At 39.3% G+C, this 20,273-nt stretch overlaps 1 protein-coding gene across 2 annotated transcripts; it reads right to left on the minus strand.

Moving 5' to 3' along the window:
- Positions 1-926: 926 nt before the first annotated feature.
- On the minus strand, positions 927-18,381 carry tmprss2 (transmembrane serine protease 2). Of its 2 annotated transcripts, none has more exons than XM_047378324.1 (14): positions 18,269-18,381; positions 18,082-18,131; positions 17,799-17,955; positions 14,043-14,135; positions 13,812-13,928; positions 13,569-13,698; positions 11,463-11,579; positions 11,337-11,377; positions 11,018-11,186; positions 6,881-7,047; positions 6,679-6,774; positions 6,325-6,467; positions 2,147-2,299; positions 927-1,831 (listed from the first exon to the last, which is right to left on the minus strand). In XM_047378324.1, exons 2-14 carry the CDS (start codon positions 18,094-18,096, stop codon positions 1,823-1,825), a joined length of 1,407 nt encoding a protein of 468 aa, XP_047234280.1. In that variant the 5' UTR covers positions 18,097-18,131; positions 18,269-18,381; the 3' UTR covers positions 927-1,822. The 2 variants fall into 2 exon arrangements, with proteins under 2 accessions (XP_047234280.1, XP_047234281.1); XM_047378325.1 differs by having other exon boundaries at positions 18,082-18,127; positions 18,269-18,355.
- Between the last annotated feature and the right edge of the window lie 1,892 nt (positions 18,382-20,273).

Here is a 20,273-nt window from a genome sequence, read left to right on the forward strand (position 1 = left end):
TTATTTTGTTACTCTAAAAAAATTACTTCTGCTTACATACACAGTCCCAGTCTGCCAATTTCTCTGGCTGCTTGATTACATCACAAATGCTGATTTGGAAACAAATAGATCTCACAAGCTTTTTGCAGTTCTAAACATTGCAAAGAAAACAGCACTCTTAATTTTGCTTCTTGGATTCCTTGCCCATATCTGATATCTCCCTGGCTTCTGATTTCTGGACATCGACCTTGTTGCTGCCTCCTGACTACCGCCTTCTGCCTAACCCTCAGAGCCGCCTGCCAGAATCTGCCTCCCTGTGCATGACATTGTTTCTTTGCCCTGACTACTGATTTAAGTCTCTCCCTCGGATCCTGTCGTCTGAATCAGTCTTCCCGGCTCTGACCCAGTTTCTGTCCTCTGACCACCGCACTCTACCTATTCACTGGGTTTGCAAAGGGGACAAGGGGACTCTTAGGTTTCCCACAAAAGTGTGATTGCGAAAATCTCTTGTCTTATCTGATAAGCTGGATGTATCGTTACACACTGACATATTGGCAAATATTGCGAAGGGATATGTTAAAAATCGAATAGCTTTGATGGTTGTTGCAAAAGAGGTATGACTCATTTAAAAATTTGAAAAGTTTATGTTTTTACTATTATTTTATAGTTGTACCAAAGCAAAACAGGTGTCATTAGAAAAAAAAAAGGCTATAAAGGTCTCATTCATAACAGTTTAGTAAGATAAAACCATTACATGTGATAACACCAACAGATAAAAGAAAGTACTGCTTTATGTTGTAATATTGGTATTTCTTATCATGGTAAATCATCATTTTATAATTATTCAATAGGTAACACAGCTGACATCCTGCAAGTAGACCCCAGAATCAAAAAGGTCGGTGATCCCTGGTACAGAGAACATGCTAGTAAACACTCTTTAACATCACTGTTTTCTGAATCAGGCTTTATTTCAGGAGTTCCATAAACATTCTGTGAATCATTTACAGCAGTTTTACAATGCAGCATCTGGGAAATCACCTCACACAGTTCTGCAGTTGCGGGAATAATCCAAATATCATGAGAGAGAAAAGGAAATAAGATAATTCAAAACAATTAAGTAGAAAAAGATGTCATGGAATTTCAATTTATAATTCCAGTTAAATAAAAAAATCTCAATCAAAATATTTCCTCAAACTGTTTCCTCATTTCCCAACACAGAAACGGAGCAGTTCCTGTAAAGTCACACCATATTCCAAGCTGTCATCTGATATAAGTGAGTGGCTTTTTCCTGTCACGTCCAGATGGAGAAGTTTAACCGTTCATTTCTAGTGGCAATACTCCATCTTCAAATAAATCTGTGCTAAATTATCAGGTTACATAGTTGCTCAACAAGGGTTTACGTTTAAGTTCAAATTCATGCAAAAAACGCATTGATTGTGTGTACAGGTTTAGATTGAATGTGCCAAATTGGGGCCTTTATCAGATGGAAAGAAACACACAATGACATGTTTTTCCCCCCACACAATTTATGGTGATTTTACGATAACAGGTTAAACGGAGTCAAAGCAAACGTCCCTAGACCATTCCTTCCCAATTCACCTCCTGCAGCTCTTCCAGGTGAACACGGAGGTATTTTGGTGATGAGATAGATCCAGCAAGTCTTCTCAAGTACGTGTACAAATAAATAGCTAGATTTTTTCTAAATGCAAACACTGTGCATATAAAAACAAACTTACTTAAAAAACGTATTTTCATTATTTACTGTAATAAAAAATCTAATGAATAAGTTTCCACAAAATTCTAGATTCAAAGTGCTTAGGGAGGAACTTCAGAGTTGTCTTTGTCAGTCATCCTATGAAGATTAAAAAGAAAAGGCAGAATTTGATGTGTGCTCCTGTTTATAGTTTTAAAATCTGCAAATGCTTCACATAGGTTTAAACCAGGTCATTAAAAAATCTCCAGATTCCACAAAAAGAGTTAAACATCTCTGAAGAACTGCCTAACTGAAGCAATATAATAATTATAAAAAAAGCTAATATGTAAAGTTTAACAGCATTTGGCAGCAAGAAACAGCAACCTGCTGACATGCAAAAATCAATGTCTGGAGTGGATGGGAAAATTTAACAAGCAAATTAAGGAAAATGTAGATGAATGTACACTACTGTACCTGCATTTGTTTCTGTATCCACTCACTAAAGTAGGTTATGTTGCCATAAACGCCTGGTTTGTTCTTCACAGCACATCCATAACCCCAGCTAGTATCCCCTAGCAGCCACCATACATCTCCTGTGTTAACCACCAGGGGTCCTCCACTGTCACCCTGCAGGACACAGGACAGAAATCTGTCAGGACTTATGACACACAAATGAAATTCAACATTGTGGCTTTAGTATATACATAAGATGCTGCAGCTGCCAAGCTCATTTCTGATGTCCCATAAATAGCATTTCTTTCGTTAGGCAAGACAAGGTTAAATAGGACAAGGTGGCAGCAGTGGTAGTGGTATGTGGTTTGGTTTCTTAGTCATTGTGTCCTTGGACAAGACACCTCACTCAGCTTGTCTACTCATGGTGGTCAGAGGTGGTGCTAATTGTTTGTCAGTCTGCCGGTGTAGCTACTGCCCCAGGGCAGCTGTAGCTACAATGTAGCCTACCACTGTCAGTGTGTGAATGGATGGATGACTTATTGTAGTGTAAAGCACTCTGGGGTCCTTGGACTTGATAAAGAGTTGTACAAGTGCACGCCATTTACTACAAATGACAGTTTGTGCATAATACAACAACATTTACTTATAAAAGCAGAAGACACAATACTCTCAACCAAAAAGCAGACATTTACATTATATAACAAAATAAACAAACAAGTAATAATGTAGCTAATATACAATTTAACCCTCCCGCAGTCCTGGCTAAGCTCTAGTACAGTGCGTGGCAGATATCACAGGAGGCGCCAGAAAGAACTGCACGTAGGGTTGCTCTGAAATCTAGGGCAGTGGTTGGAAATGTGATGTGGAGGGCTCCCTGCAGCCCGGCGTGAGGGAAAACCACGAAAGAGACAGGAAAACTTGAGTAGCACACATGGGGTCCATGCGACCCCTCCAGGACTGCAGAGGCTGGACTTCCTTAAAATATTTTAATATGACACATTTTCCTATAGACTTTCCACTGAGCATATTTTGATCAAAAATAAATATCTAAATGGCATGAAAATTATTCACACATGTCCAATCCACAAGCTGCAAGGAGGGTTTCTGCATAGTCAACAACTCGATGCAAACAACCGAACTAGAGGAAGGAGGAAGGCTTGCTGCAAAATCATTGACTTGAAGCAATTGACTCGGCATCATAAAATAGAAACAGTTCTGTTTAAAATAAGAGCATGGAGTATTTAAAAAAGTCCATTGAACCGTTCTTATTTCTGTATATGTAAATGTTTTGGGAACTTTCTGTTCCGATACAAACCATTGAAGAAAAACAGCTTTTAGCCACTGTAAATAAAGTGAGAAAAAATAGGCAGTTAAAAAACAACATTCTTAATTTTTTTTTTCTACAAACCTTCAGGTATTATTTTATTGAAATTTAATGGCAATTTTTAATGGGACTTTCTTTTCACTATAAGGCAACATGACATCTTTAAGTATTATTTAGAGTTTGGGGGAACTGTCTCCATTTCTCTTTAGGCCAGTCATTGTGTTCTTTGGCAAATTATAATGTTTTAAGCATACAGTATATCTTTATTTAACAATGGGACTCTCCTGGTCAGTCGCTTGGGCTTAAATAAATGTCTTCTAACTGTAGCAGTTACCCACAGGTAACTGTTGACCTTTGATAACTCTGGAGTCTTTCATTTTGAATATAGTATAATCAATTAGAATAGTAGATCTTCAGAGAGGACTGCCCTATAAACAGCTTATACATGTCTTGCTGGCATTATACCTAAAGAAGAGTCTCCTGTTTTGGTACTTTGTGTTTTTTATAGAGGGAATGGCCTTTCTGACCTTCACACTGCTGTTATTTTGAGCATAACCTCTTTTAATTTGATTTATGTACACAGAATCAACAGCTTATGACAGTTGGGCCTATTGATTTTCTACTACTCTGCAACACCTACTGGTAAAATATTAGCCATGTAGAATATTACACCAACCAATTTTTACCAATTCATATGATGAATTGAATCAGAGAATGTTCAATTATGGCAAGGGTTACATTGGAATGTATGTGACTGATTTTTTCAACATGTATGAAACGAATTGGAGTATGTATTTCTGGATATGAATTGTACCTATTTGTCTTGTAAAGTGCCTTTAAATTGCATTGAACGTCAATTGGTGCCGTATAAATAAACAGAAACATTTCTCCGCAAACTAACTATCTGTATTGAACATGCAGCGGGACGGTAGAATAAATTCAGCAGAAGTCGTGCAGCAGTTTTGGTTTTGATATTGTTGTGCCCCAGCCATGGGATGAAACATGGACTGACCTGTACACAGAAAACAACAGAAGCACAGTGGCAAAACGCTGAATCCCAGTATGCACAGCATCAGCCTACTTTTGGGACAGCCCCAGGAAGGAGGAGTCACAGCTGAAACCCCATGACATCATAGGAAAAAACTCTGGAGTCCTGTTTGCCCTCATCACCAACAGCCTTCACAGGGGAGGTAATGCGCCTAAATGTCCTAATTTCGCTAATCTGAACGTGACATCACCATGCCGACTGTATGTTCATTCGCTGTTCATTTGCCATCTTGTAAGAGACAATAAACATTCCTCGGGGCCAGTTTTACTGGTCCATCACAAAAACCATTCACAGAGGTTGCTAGGAAACATTCAAAATCTGTTGTCCTAAAGGTTATTGATTTCTAATTGGACCAATTATATTTTTGAATATTATTTCAATAAAATAATGATGGCTGATGGAAACCACATTAAGAATCAATTTCCCAAAGGTTATTGATTTCTTATTCAGCAAATAATACTTTCAAAATATTATTTTATAGAAATTATGTTTTATTTACCCTTTTGATTTGCATTGGTTGTTTGAACCCATGGAAATTGTAGTTCTTAATTAGTTTTATTAATTATTTATTAATTATTAACTAATTTAGCCTCTTTCCAAATTCCTCAACTCCTTGGTTCTTAAACAAACATATTTACACTGAACTGTGATAACACTGCATCATTTTATTGATTATGGTTCATTTCTTTGTTCCTTTTTTGTAGTAATTAGTTTTCCTCATTCTTCTTATTTTTACTTAGCAGCGTAGTTAAGAGTTACTAGTCAAGTAGAAGAGTTAGTTCAATTAATTTAAATATTTAACCTAAAGTTGAATTATTTTTGTTAAGAAATTCTTATATATCAGTTAGTCATGTGTGTTTATTGAAATTATATATGTGTTCCTGATCAGGTGGGTCCTTGATTTGTTAGTTTGACAAATATGTTATATTCTAATTTTATTAGCAATTCTGTTAACAATGTAGCCTTAATTATAGTTATAGTTATTAATAGTTTCTCATAACAATAACTGTTGACCAACAGCAGTGTTCTGATTTGTTAGTCTGACTGAAAATTTGATATTCCTTCCATCTATTTTCTATACCCGCTTCTTCCATACAGGGTCGTGGGAGAGCGGGTGCCTATGTCCAGCGGTCTGTGAGCGAGAGGCAGGGTACATTCTGGACAGGTCGCAATCCATCGCAGGGCAACACAGAGACACACTGGACAAACAACCATAAACACACACATTCATGGCTAAGGGCAATTGAAAGAGACCATTTAACCTAATGGCCATGCTTTTGGACTGTGGGAGGAAGCCGAAGTACCTGGAGAGAACCCACGTATGCACGGGAAGAACATGAAAACCCCATGCAGAAAGACCCCAGTCAAACCTGGGATCATCTTGCTGCAAGGCAACAGTGCTACAAACTACTCCACTGTGTAGCCCTAATTAGTTAATAATTATGAATATTATTTGTAATTATTAATAGTTGCTAATAGCCCTGTATAGTATGGTGTGAGATCAGGTAGATATTACTATTAGGACATTGCTGTGATATTTGATTCAGAGTTGTGATTATGTAGCAGTGGAGCATGTGAGAGCTGTGACCCTCATGTGGCAGAATCTTTTGAATCTTCCAAAATATTTATGATTGGTTTATCTAGTGATCAAACTGTACACTGTACATTGTCCAATTGGTAGGAAAGTGAAGTGGGAGCATCATTTTTCCATGGCATCATGCTTTACTATGTCATCAAAAGAAAGTCAGATACAGTCATGTGCTGGGAGTATAACAAATGTGTATCTTTGCTTGACATTTTGTCAGAGGAGAAGGAACTCAAACCAACCTGGCAGGTGTCTACGCCTCCTTCCAGTTTGCCTGCGCAGAACATGGTCTCAGTGACCTCCCCATCCAACACATAAGGAGCATTACAGGTCTTTCTATCGTAAATGGTAACCTGAGCTTGATTTAAAGTATCAGGGGTTGGCCCTGAGAAAGAAAAAATAATTGCAAATCTATAATTAAATTAGTCAATCATGACAATTACTGTTCTTCAACTTGCAACTGGAAGAAAAATTCTGAAATATTTGGATTAAATTGTCCACAGGGAGAAAGTTTTCAAACTTTCAAATAGCATAAAAAGTTTTCAAACTTTCAAATAGCATAAAATCTGAAAGCTGAATATATTCGTTTAGCTCACCAGATGAAATCAAGGCTCCCCATCCAGTGATCCAGGCTCGAGCACCGGCATTAACATTAATGCCACTATTGGGGAGACACACCGGTCTCACTCTTTCTGTTATATAAAGAAATATCATAAATATTGTCACAAAAATTGAAATCATGTTTCTCATTAATTTTACTCAATAAATGAAAAGTGGATTCAAAGAAGAAGCGCTTACCTGTAAAAGTCACAGGCAGCTTGAGTTTCAGCAAAGCAATGTCGTAGGCATTTGTCACAGAGTCAAAATCCTCATGATTAATGATCCTCTGAACTGACCCCCTATATGACATCTTTGACAACTTCACATCCCCATAGACTACCCTCCATTCTGTGGCTCGGTTGTATCTGTCATGGAAAGTAAATCAAGAGGATGCTGTTGCAATAAAGCACAATGTACTAATAACTATCAAGAACAGGACACTAATCATTGAGTGGTAAACATGACGCACATTGCCACTGCATGATAAGAATCATGAATAAATAAGTATATTGTACAGACCTTATTGGGTCAGCAATGATTGAAGAAAAATAAACTGACAAATAAAACGAATTAAGAATCCAGATAGAAAGGCCCAATGTGGATATAATTTGGTACACAGTCCATCCAGAGGTGCATTTGTATTGATTGAGTTTGCAAGGAGAGGACAGGTACCAGAGGGCATGGGTTTCCCCACGAATGGAGCAGCTGCTGCTCTCAGTTGATGAACATCAAGAACAGTAGCAGCTTTCACTAAACACTACAAGCCAGGAATTGGAGGCCTTCTTGTTTTTGCTTTCTGTTTCCTGAAAGTACTGAGAAGGCATGGTTGCAATGAAATGTATCAAAAGAGAACAGATCTCTGGACTCAGCCCATGGTAGTTTCTTTGGTATCGATAAAGTAGAAAATAGAACAAAATTTAATGACATGTAGCATGCCACAGATATATTTTACCTTTTTAAAATGCGAGATGACCAACACTTTCTATTTGTTGAGTACTACCTCAGAGCTCCTTTAAATTCTGCAATGCCGGATTTTTAATTCGAAAGCTCACCTGTGCAGTAAATGGCCGGCCTGCATAGTGATTTATGAATGGGTAGAGGCTGCTAAGAAAGGGGCTCATCTTTGCTGCTTGATAACTGTGGTCATTCAAGATGGCTCCACGGATGGTCGCCTCAGTACTATGCTCACTCGTACTTTGTGTTTTTTTTGTGTATTTCCAGTGCTCCACTCCCTTTTATATCCATCTAGCGAATGTCCACTCCCTGGTGAACAAAATCGCTGAGCTGGACCTTCTTAGCATAAGGAACTCGGACTTCCACGGATCTGCGGCATTGTGCTTTACCGAAAGATAGTTGCAGTGTAGAGCTCTCGGGGGAAAACGACTTGAAATGGAATCTGCTTATATATATGTGAAGGTTGGTGTACTGATGTCACATTTTTACAGAAGCCATGTAGCTCTCACCGGATGGTTTTTTTCATAAAATGTTAACCTTTTCATTCACCAAGGGAGTTTTCCTTGTTGTTCTAGCCGGTGTTTCGTTCCACCACAAGTCTACACATCAGAGGCTGAAAAACAGCTCACTGAGCTAATAAGAGATGTGGAGAAAAAACATCCAGACTCTCTCATCATTGTTTTTGGGGATTTTAACAGTGCAAATGTCTCAAACGAGCTACCAAAATACAAACAGCATGTAAAGTGTCCCAACAGAGACACAAACACACTGAAACACTGTTACATAGTATTAAAGAAAGCATACCGCTGCCCCTGCAGCTTAAGGACTCTCTGATCACTGTCTGCTTCATCTCATCCCAACCTATAGGCAGAAATTAAAAATTTCTACAACTCCCTCTCCTCTCTCTCCCTCTGATCCCATGCACTAACCACTGATAAAGATATAAATAGGCCTTTTCAGCATCAGAAGTCCAGTAAGGCTTCAGGTCCCCTTCTGCCTGAAAGCATGCACTGACCAACTGGCCCCCAACTTCACTCAGATCTTCAACAAGTCTCTGGAGTTGTGTGAAGTTCCCTCGTGCTTCAAATGCTCCACCATCATCCCTGTCCCCAAGAGATGCACTATCATAGGATTAAATAACTACAGACCTGTTACCCTGATGCTGTGGTCATGAAGTCCTTTGAGGGACCGGTGAAGCACAGGCAGGCAAACAGGTCGGCATCATCTGCCGACCTGTTTGGTGGGTGGTTGAGATGGTGAAAAATCATCTCACGTACGCCAGGATCCTGTTCATGGATTTCAGCTCAGCCTTCAATACCATCAACTCAGATATTTTTTACCAGATGCTCACCAGGGCACCAGAGCCCCCCAGGAATGGGTTGTCTCCCCAGTCCTCCTCTCCCTGTACAAAAAACAACTGAACCTCAGTGGGGTCGACTGGGAAACTCCTTCAGTTTGCAGATGACACCACTGCCATTGGTCTGATCTAGGACAATGGCAAGTCTGCATAAAGACAGGAGGTGGATTGGTCGATACATTGGTGCTGTCAGAACCACCTGGAGCTTAACCTGCTTAAAAGAGGAAAGTGGACTTCCGGAGAACTCCCCCCAGACTGCTTCCCATCACCATCCTCAACAGCACTATGGCAACTATGGCAACACTTCCAGTTTCTATGAACCACCCTTTCTCGGTACCTGAGAAGGTCCTCACACATAGACACTGTTCAGAAGAAGGTCCAGCAGAGACTGTACTTCCTGCGGGTACCTTCCCGCAACCTTCCACAGGAGCTGCTGGTCATCTTCAACATTGCCATTATTCAGTCTGTACTGTTTTCTATCATTGTGTGATTTGGCTCATCCACAAAATAGAACAAGTCTAGACTGCAACAAACAATTAGGTCTGCAGGGAGAGTCATCAGGGCAGATATTCCCTCCATCCAGGACTTGTGTATAGGATCAGGAAAAGGGCAGCTAAGCTTTCTGCAACCTCACACATTTGGGACACAAACGGTTTAGACTTTTGTCTTTAGGACGGCGCTATGGAACGATTGAGAAGGGTTTGATGGAAAATTGTGAGACCTAGAGCAATTACAAAGAGATTGTGTAAATCAGATGCCCAGTCATACAAACTGACCGAAAATAGTGACTGCAGAGTGAAATTTGTGACCGTGAGGGCGAGTTAAAAATCATTTTCCCGGAAAAAAATGCCTTCCTGCACTCTAGGTAATTGACATCGCCACGGTAGGAGCTGTATTATCTGGCAAACGTTGTGGCACTTGAAGTCTAAATTTAGGGAAACTGTAGCAGATAGCAACATACCGTTTTCACCTCTGAAAAGATGACAGATTTTTCTACAAACTCAAAGTTAAACTGTGTTTCTAGGTGAAAGTATGGCCACACAAAGCCTTGAGCAAAGGCTCAAAAACAGTGAATTTTGATAATTCCTTCCTTCCCTGACTGTTCATTTCTATGGGGTCTTTGGGGCATGGTTTTTCATTAATTACGTTGCCACGGTAACTTGAAATGCCAATAAAAGCTGATATATAAATTGTGGGGTTCATCTTAGGGTTCAGGCCGCATTAACATAGACTGAAGAATAATAATAAAGACTCCAGTTTAAACATAGAGAGTAATAGGTGCCTCCATGCAATGCATGGGTGGTAATGAATGGCCTTGCCTGTCTGAGCCGCTACATCCCTACACACCTTCCCTTTCCCTCAGGTCAACTGATCAGTTGCTCCTAATGACTAAGCATAAGTTCAAAGGAGACAGTGCTTTTGCTGTAGCAGCTCCTAAATGATGGAATGATCTTCCCTTGGACATCAGACAGGTCTCTTCCCTGTGTGTTTTAAATCCCTTCCTAAAACCCATCCCTTCTCCCGAGATAATGACTTTCAAATTGTTTTTACCTCATTTTGACTTATTGATTGTTTTATTATTTAAATACAGGGCTATCTTATTTATTTTTCTGTCCTATTGATTTTAGTATTGGTTTACTTTTGTATGATGTGACTGCTGTTTCCTTGGGTTCTGTGGGTGTTTAGAGTGCTCTATAAATCAGGTTGGTATGGTATGGTATACCGCAGTGATGATGAGATGACCTACCAGCCTCATGCATAGCTTCAACATGACCCCTTTCAAACCCTCATGGGTGGATAATGCTGCTAGTCACAGTTTTGACTGACTGTTGGATGCTCCAGCAACTGCCTGATCACACCATCGCCACCATGTCTGGGGCTCATTGTAGATATGTCAGTTTATTGTAAGTTGAATTATTTAGTTACAGTTCACATTTCTGCAAATTATTACCAAATCGGACCATTAGACCATAATGCGTAAACGTTTTCATGTTCTATTCAGAAAATGTTAAGTAAAATCTCACTTTTGGAAGCAGTGTGCTGCAGACAGGATCCAGTTTGGGCTAATGATGGTGCCTCCACACATATGTCGGCCATTAATCTGGAGGCTGACCTGCCATGGCCAAGCTCCATTCAATGCCTGAGTGCCACCTACGATGCGAGTGCTGGGAGCTGCTAAACTCTTGCCACATTCTGAACATTGCAAGCCACAGAAACAAAACAAAAATCTGTTATATTTTAATATTTCACAGTGTTATTAACAGGAAGTATCCCTATTTGTCTGATTACATTCAGCTGTCATGCGTCATCCACTAATATCTTGTGTTTCAGTTAGAAGCTCACCTAAACATTGCAGTTTAACAGCTCTAGCTGAGCACCCTGGGCTGCAAGGTAATGTAAGACAAGATTATTTTCTCCATATTAGTTTACTTTGTATAAATCATTGTCCAGTCTAAAATGAAGGTGTACCTGTATATGAGCTGTGACTGTATTAGAGTTCCATAGCTGCTTCCAAACTTTAGCTTCAGGTATCCCTCTGGGGCTGAGGTGCTAGGGCTTATTTGACTGGAGCTCACATAATCCTGCCTGTGGGATACACAGAGAGAAGAGAAACAGTGAGACCATAAGAAACATGAAACCACAATAGAGTCACCTCCCTAAATTAATGACCTAAGTCCGTTTTTCAGGAAACTTTACAAAACTTCACAAAATAAATATAATATTTTTTAACAATTTCACCCGAAAAGGTAATAACAGATGAGTGTTGACATAGCTATTTCGTATGGTCCTTTTAGTAAGCTACATATCTTTCTCAATTAGATCATATAAAGTGAAAAATTAAGAGAAAAACAGTTAATGAACTAATATTTAAAAGGAAAGAAAAGAGTTGACAAAAAGACGATTACTTGTTACAGCCACAGATTCTGGAGCTCTTCCACTCTATGCTAAATGCTAGCTTCATGAATGCAGCTACTTTGTGGACAGAAATGCTGACTGAAAGACAGAATAAAAATACTAAATATCTATGTAATATTTAATGCCTAGCCTATACATATGACCAATATTTCTACAAACTTTAAAAATAGAACCTGCAAAAACCCACACAAAGGATGGATGGATGGATGGATGGATGGATGGATGGATGGATGGATGGATGGATGGATGGATGGATGGATGGATGGATGGATGGATGGATGGAGGGAGGGAGGGAGGGACGGACGGATGGACGGACGGACGGACGGATGGAAATTGGTCTGAAAATTATTGTTTTCCATATCCTATGTTCATTTTCTGGAAAATCTTTCTAGAAATTTTAGGGTGCATAGGATCACTAGCACTACCAATAGTAAAATATTCAATTATTCTCAAGTATTTAGATGCCTTAAACATTTCCACATTTTGTCATGTTGCCACAAACTTTAATGTATTTTATGCAATACAACAACATAAATAGCAGATAATTCTGAAGTAAAAAAATGAAAAAACTGAAAGTGTCGTGTGTATTCGTTAAGCCTATTTTAATCAAATCCCCCTAAATAAAATCCAATGCCACCTTCAGAAGTCACTTAGGTAGTAGATATTCACTTGTGTGTAATTTAAACACAGTCTATTTACTGTAACAGGCCTCAGAGGTTTGTTAGAGAACATTAGTAAATAAATAATATATGAAGACCAAGGAACACAGCAGACAGGTGTCATGGCTGTCCACCTAAACTGACAACCCAGACAAGGAGAACATCTGTCAGACAAGGAGCCAAGAGGGCCAGAGTAACTCTGCAGAGAAGGAGCTGCAGAGATCCACAGCTTAGTAGGGAGAACCTGTTGACAACTATTTGTTATGCACGCCCCAAAACTGCTCTTTATGGAAGAGTGGTTCTTTGCTGAAAGAAAGCCATGAGAAATCCAGGTTGCAGTTTGCCACAAGCAATGTGAACACACAAAACGTGGAAGAAGATGCTCTGGTCAGATGAGACCAAATCATTTCGAACATCATCACCACAGTGACACTTTATGATTGCACCATCATGTTGGGGGGAGTCCTGCAAGAACGCCTGAGAAGCAGCAGAAGACTTGAAACTGGGGAGGAAGGTTACTTTCCAGCAGGACAACAACCTTAAACATAGAAACATTTCTGCAATGGGATGGTTTAGATTTAAGACACATAAAAATGGTGTGTGTTGGAAAGACCTTGTCAAAGTCCTGACCTAAATCTAGCTAAGAATTTGTGTCGAAATTAGAAAATTGATGTTTGCAGATTCTCTTCATGCAACCTAACTGAGCCGGAGCTTTTTCATAGAGGAATGGACATAAGTGTTATTCTCTAGATGTGCAAAGCTGCTAAAGACTTGCAGCTGTAAATGCAGCAAAAGGTGGCTCTACAAAGTATTGAGTCAGGGGGCTGAACACCAATGCAGGCCACACATTTTAGAATGTTATTCGTAAAACATTTTAAAACCCGTGTATAAGTTTCCTTCCAGCTTAAAATTATTATTTTGTGTTACTTATTTAAAAAGCAGTTGGTCAAACAGTTCAGTTTTATTGTACATTCAGTAGAAAAAAGAGTAAACTATTCACCTCCTGTAGCCCATCTGCATACACACAGTCTTCCCATAGTTGTCATTCCAGTTCTCAGCACACACAGGCAACCAGGCCTTGGTGATTGAAGAATAACTTTGCAGCAAGAAGTTGTTCCCCTTTTGGCGAACTGTGCAACACAAAGAACTGTACTCAGGGAAAACAATGGCACATGAACACACTTATACAAGAAAATGTGTGTCTTAGTGAGGAACATTTAGGGTGTTGATCTGAATATCTCACAGCAGTAAGATTCATCCTCTCCGTTCAAACAGTCCAATTCACCATTACACCAGTGGGTGGAGCTCAGACATCTCCCACCAGGTCCACATGATTTCCCAAATAGACACTGGTAATATACTGCAAACACACACATACAACAACTATAAGAAATGGATGTAGAAGGACACATACAGTATCACAATTAAGTCCAAAAACTATGTTAAAGCTGCAAAGTTCTTTAAATGAACGTACAGAAGTACCAGAGCAAGAGGGCCGCCACTACCAAGATGATAAGCACACACAGACACACACAGAGGATATACTTCCAGGGACATGACTTTTTACCTATGGAAAAAGAAAAATATTCATATTAGAATGCCAATGAAAGACACTGTACCACAGCAATAACTAACACTTACACAGACATCAGGCCTTAGACTGGACTGACAAAGAAAGAAGGGCTTATTTGGTTCTTCTCCTGCATAACAACTAAAAATAAGATCAGGTATTACACATTGTCAATGTCTGTAACACTAAACACAAAAATTAAACACAGAAGAGTCATGTAGAAAATGTAAACCTAATAATAAATCCTTTGATTCATTGATTTTTGGTCAGTCTCATATGTTGTTTGTTGCATGAGTCACTTTTTGCCAAGCATCAGGTGTTAGACAGATGGCCTCACATATGACTGTAGAGAGGTTATTTACCAATTAAATAACTGCAAGGTGCAAAGGTTATAAAACAAGCCCAAATCATCACCCTCCACCCCTGTGCTTGATAATTGGTATGAGGTATGTGTCCTGATATACTCTGTTTGGTATGTATCCAACAAGGCGCTTCTAAGTTCTAAGTCCTCTTCATTGCCATCGCCATTTATTTTATTTTTTTTCTCATTTGTTTATGGCCACCAATCAGGACATCTTTGTTCAGATGCAACTTTGCCAACCACAGTTAAAACAGATATTTGTATATACTTTTTTTAAAAACACAACCTTTTTGTCCTCACTGTCTGACATTAAATCAGACCAAACTTTTCCTGCTTTAGGTCAGATATAGAATTATCAAAATAATTTTTGTTTGCTAAATGTATTATGAGATAATAAAAAAAAAGGTTTATTTCAACTTTGTTCTGGTTTAGAAGTTTACATATAATTCTTTCGTTTTTGGCAGAATTGTATTATAAACTGACTCCAGGCCACATGGGCTCAGACATTTTGGGTTTCCTTCCACAAGCTTCTCAAAACTATTTGAAATTTAACCAATTCCTCTTGACAAAACTATTGTAACTGAGTCAGGCTGTCTTCCTCACACACACCTTTTCAGTTCTGCTGACAGATCTTCTGTGAGACTGACATCAGAGCTTTGTGATGTCCACTCTGAAACATTGCGTTTACTGTCCTTAAGATGTTTTGGAACTAATCTGGCGGTATGCTCAGGGTCATTGTTCGTTTGGAAAACAAATGTATTTTCAAGCTTCAAATTGCTGGTTGATTTTTTTTAGATGCTGCTTCCATATTTTCACTTATTATTCTTTCCTCATGATGCCACCTAAACTACCTGTCAAAAGTTTTAAATACACTTTCTCACCTAATGGGTCTTTATTTTCATGACTATTTACATTGTAGATTCTCACCAAATGCAACAAAACTATGAATGAACACATGGGATTATGTAGTAAACAAAAAAGTGTGAAATAACTGAACATTTTTATATTTTAGATTATTACAAAATAGCCACTCTTTGCTTTGATGACTGCCTTGATCTCTTGGTGTTCTCTCCATGAGCTTCATGAGGAGGTCGCCTGAAATGGTTTTCCAAAGAGTCTTGAAAAAGCTTCCCAGAGGTTCATTGAGAGACGGCCAGAGGTTAGTTAATATATCAGTCATTACAGCAAAGGGCGGCTACTTTAAGGAATCTAAAATGTAATATATTTGAAGTGCTTTTACAATTTTTCATTTGCTACATAATTCCATGTGTTCATTCACTGTTTTGATGCCTTCAGTGAGAATCTGTGTACAATGTAAATAGTCATAAACATGAAGAAAACCATTAAATGAGAAAGGCGTTTCCAATAATCAAGGTCTTTGTCCCTACATACTGTAATCTGGCTGAATACTGTAATCTGGCTAAATACTGTATGGATTCTTCATAGCTGAGTGGCCTTTCAGCCACTCAGCAAGTCAGTACATGATTCATTTCATTGAGGATAATGGCATTCTCTTACCCACTGTGCCAGCTAACAATAACAATGTGACCATTTTTCCCCACAAACTGCCTTTTGTATTTTGACTTTTAATAATGCAGTAATGTAATATGTCATGACATGCTGTTTCCCTGAGGTTGTTTTACAACCTTTTTACAATCTAGAAAGGTTTTTTTGCTATTACAAGTTCCTCAAATTAAGAGGATGTTTTCAAAATCCGTCACTTTTAAACCCACTACTGCAGCCTGAAGCAGGTTTAAATGCACAGTGTATCATGTTGACACTGCTAACCAAGCAAGTTTAGCTATGCAGTAATAACAGCTGTCTATACCAACAACATAAAGTAGGTTCAAACTTGGAAAGGGATATTTGGTTTTTTCAGACTGAGACAGCCTTTCTATTTACCTTACCTCTTTCCCACAGTTAAACCTCCCATATATTCTATTTATTACAGCAGGTCACAACAGCACAGAGAATAAGGACTGCATTGACAAAAACATCCAGCTTAGTATTCAACAATATCCCTGTGGTATTGATTATTAACAAAAGATTGTTTTGTCCATAAATACAGTGCCTTGCTTAAGTATTCATAATGTTTGCAGTTCTTCACATTTTGTTACTTTACAACAAACTTCAATTTCTATTCAGTCCCCTGACTCAATTCTTTCTAGAATCACCTCTTAGTGTAGTTACTGTAGCTGCTAGCTTTTTGTTTCAAAATAGCGTTAATAAAGTTCAGTTGAATTGGAAGGAGATCATCTGTAAACAGCAATTATCGAAAACTTCTAACACATAAATATGCTTTGATCTAAACCATTCCTTTGTAGCTCTTTCTGTTAGTTTGGGGTCACTGTGAACCTCCACCCAGTCTCAAGTCTTCTGCACCCTCTGACATGTTTTCCCCATACAGGATTATCCTGTATGCATCTTTATCTACTTTCTGAACAGCTTCCCTGTCCTTGCTGGCAAAAGCACCCCACAGCATGATGCTGCCACCACCATGTTTCTAAGGTGTGTTGACCCTGAACTTTTTGCCAAGCATTTTCAAAAATATTATGAAAAGTAAATGTTTGCTCTTATTAAACCAGAGCACCTTCTTCCACATGTTAACTGTGCCTTTGACAGACCTGGTGGCAAACTGCAAACAGGCCCTTATGTGGGTTCTTTCAACAACTGTGTTCTTGCCACTGTGCCACAAAGGCTGGATTTGTGGGGTGCAGGTCCATTCTCCAACCTGGGCTGCAGATCACTGCAGCTCCTCCAGAGTTATCATAATTATTACATTTCTTGGCCAGCTGGTGAATTTAGAGGTTTCTTGGTCTTCATGATGCTGTTTATTCCTTAATGTTCAGTAACAAACCTCAGAGCCCTTAACAGAACAGAACTATTTAGGTCACTTCTGAAGGCAATAAATTAATCCACATTTTTCAGATTATGGTTTATGAAAATCCCACTTCATAATTATATTGCATATTGTTCATTAATCACATAAAAACCCACTAAACATATTAAAATTTGCTGTTGGAAAAAGAGTAAATGTGAAAAGGAGTAATTTTGGTTCGAATCAGGTCAAGTGAAACTATAGTCATACATTATTGTTCAGCACAAGGAAGGTTTTTTTTTTTTTTATGGATTAGACTTTAAAACCCTTAGTGAACCTGTCTTTAAAAGGTGAAATTAAAAACGAATGTGTTCACCCAACTGATTAGACAAATGCCTGATTAAAGTTATTCTTCACCCACATTATCATTCCAAGCAGTGTCACACAGGTTTTATAAGCTGCAAATCAGATATCGCCATACCTTTTCTCTGTCGTGGGGTAAGTGTATTCTGCTGGGTGTTGATCTGAGTAGGGCCAGCAATGTAGCTGGAGTTCTGGGGGTACGCATGATAAGAATGTGGAGGGGGTTCTCCTATGTCATGCTGAAACCCTGTGTTGTCATAGACATGTTTATTTGCCTGGACATAAAGCGAAAGACAAACAGTGAGTGCCAACTTGTTCAAAACAATCTTGATCATTTCAGTCATATAAAACACAGACCTCAAACATAAATAAACTATGTCCGTATTTTAAACAAAACTTACCTGGTTGTTTTCCATAGAGAAACTGGTTTCACAGCTCTGGAGCAACCTAACTAAACATGCAGAAAATGGCAATGTGCAAATAAAAAAGTACTGTTAGTACTGTGTACATAAAACAAAATTCACTAACAGCTGCTCTGAAATACTGACATTTTAGTTAATCTTATTGGATCAATAGATTCTAACTTACCTTAATAAAAATCCTGCAAATTCCTTTAGTGCTTTTTTCGGGCTGTCCTTCAGCTCTGTTGTTTAGCTCTGTCACATGGTCAGCACCTTTACTCTAGAGCTCTAACCACACCTTTTCCACTGAACACACACAGCAGCCTAATGTCCAGCCCTGGTCATTACAACACTAGGGGAAAAAAACGATCACATGGTCGAGAATGGGCAGGTAGTTATTAAGTATTCAGCTGCTTCCCTTTTTAACTGACAGGTGACCAGATGTGGTGAAAGGTGACAGAATAGTTAGGAAAGCATGATGTTTATCCACTCGAGGCCCTGCAATGATCCCTGAAACCCAATTTATATTGATGGTCACATTTGGCCTGAGTTCAGACAATATAACACGATTATTGTAAAAAAGAAAAAAAAAACATAAGGGCCAGTCTTAATGCTTGATGTACATGTATTGTTTTGGTTTAAAATGGTGTTTACCTGTGCCTTTCAAATAAGTGGGTGATTAAGCTCCCTATCACTCCAGGACAAAAAAAATATTTAAAGCCAGTTGAAGTTTAACTCAGTGTTGAAATAACTGTCAGTAAAAGGGAGGAATTTATGACTGCTTCCTGTCATAACGTCCTTTATAAAGGTAAGTCCAGTCACACACACAGAACAGGTGGGACGTCAACAAAACACAGAATGCTTTGCGTTTGTACTGTCTACAATAAAAAGAAGAAAAAGAGTCTGTTTTGTATTTTGTCCCTATTTTTTGCAAATATTCACTCATTTCAAAATTTCACTCATTTCAATGCTTGCAACACGTTCCAAAAAAGTTGGGACATGGGCATATTCACCTCTGTGTTACATCACCTTAACACTCAGTAAGTGTTCAGGAAGTGAGGACATTAATTGTTGACGTTTTGTAGAAGGAATTCTTGCCCATTCTGGCTTGAAGTATAACTTCAGCTGCTCAACAGTCCGGGGTCTTCGTTGTCATAATGAGCCAAGCATTTTCTAATGGGAGACAGGTCTGGATTGTAGGCAGGCCATTCTATTACCCACACTCTTTTACTATGAAGCCACGCTGTTGTAACATGTACAGAATGTGGCTTGGCATTTTCTTGCTGAAATAAGCTGGGACCTCCTTAAAAAAGATGTCGCTTGGATGGCAGCTGGTGTTACTCCAAAACCTTTATGTACCATTCAGCATTAATGGTGCCTTCAAAGATAGGCAAGTTAACCATGCAATGGGTACTAACACACCCCCATACCATCACAGATGATGGCTTTTCAACTTTGCGCTGATAACAGTCCGGATAGTCCTTTTCCTCTTTGGCCAGGAGGATACAACGTCCATTATTTCTTAAAACTATTGAAATGGGGACCCTTCAGAACACATCACATTTTTCACTTTGCATCAGTCTATCTCAGATGAGATCAGGCCCTGAGAAGCCGGCAGCGTTTCTGGTTGTTGTTGATATATGGCTTTGCTTTGCATGGTAGAGTTTTAGCTTGGACTTGTAGATTTAGCAACAAACTGTGTTAACTGACAATGGTTTTCTGAAGCATTCCTGAGCCCATGTGGCAATAACCCGTACTCGTACTCGTCATCTTCTGCTTCATCCATGACCAGATTGCGTTGGCAGCAGACACAGTAGAAACATCCAGACGTCCCTCTCCCCAGAAACCTCCTTCAGCTCCTCCGGGGAGAACCCAAGGCGTTCCCAGGCCAGCTGAGAGACATAGTCCCTCCAGCGTGTTCTGGGCCATGCTCCCAGTGGGACGTGCCTGGAACACCTCCCAAGGAAGGCGTCCAGGAGGCATCCGGTATAGATGCCCAAGCCACCTCAACTGATTCCTCTCGATGTGGAAGAACAGCGGCTCTACTCCGAGCCCCTCCCAGATGGCCAAGCTCCTCACGCTATCTCTAAGGGAGTCCCCGGCCACCCTACGGAGGAAGCTCATTTTGGCCGCTTGTATCCGGGATCTCGGTCTTTCGGTCATGACCCAAAGTTCCTGGCCATAGGTGAGAG

This window comes from Girardinichthys multiradiatus, chromosome 11 (genome assembly GCF_021462225.1).
Source record: "Girardinichthys multiradiatus isolate DD_20200921_A chromosome 11, DD_fGirMul_XY1, whole genome shotgun sequence".
Taxonomy (NCBI): Eukaryota; Metazoa; Chordata; class Actinopteri; order Cyprinodontiformes; family Goodeidae; genus Girardinichthys; species Girardinichthys multiradiatus.

Coding starts and splice junctions, on each gene's coding strand:
- tmprss2 (XM_047378324.1), bottom strand. Junction 13,699..13,811: donor AGAGGATGAATCTTACTGCT/GTGAGATATTCA, acceptor TGTGTTGCACAG/TTCGCCAAAAGGGGAACAAC. Junction 6,775..6,880: donor GCTGCCTGTGACTTTTACAG/GTAAGCGCTTCT, acceptor TTTATATAACAG/AAAGAGTGAGACCGGTGTGT.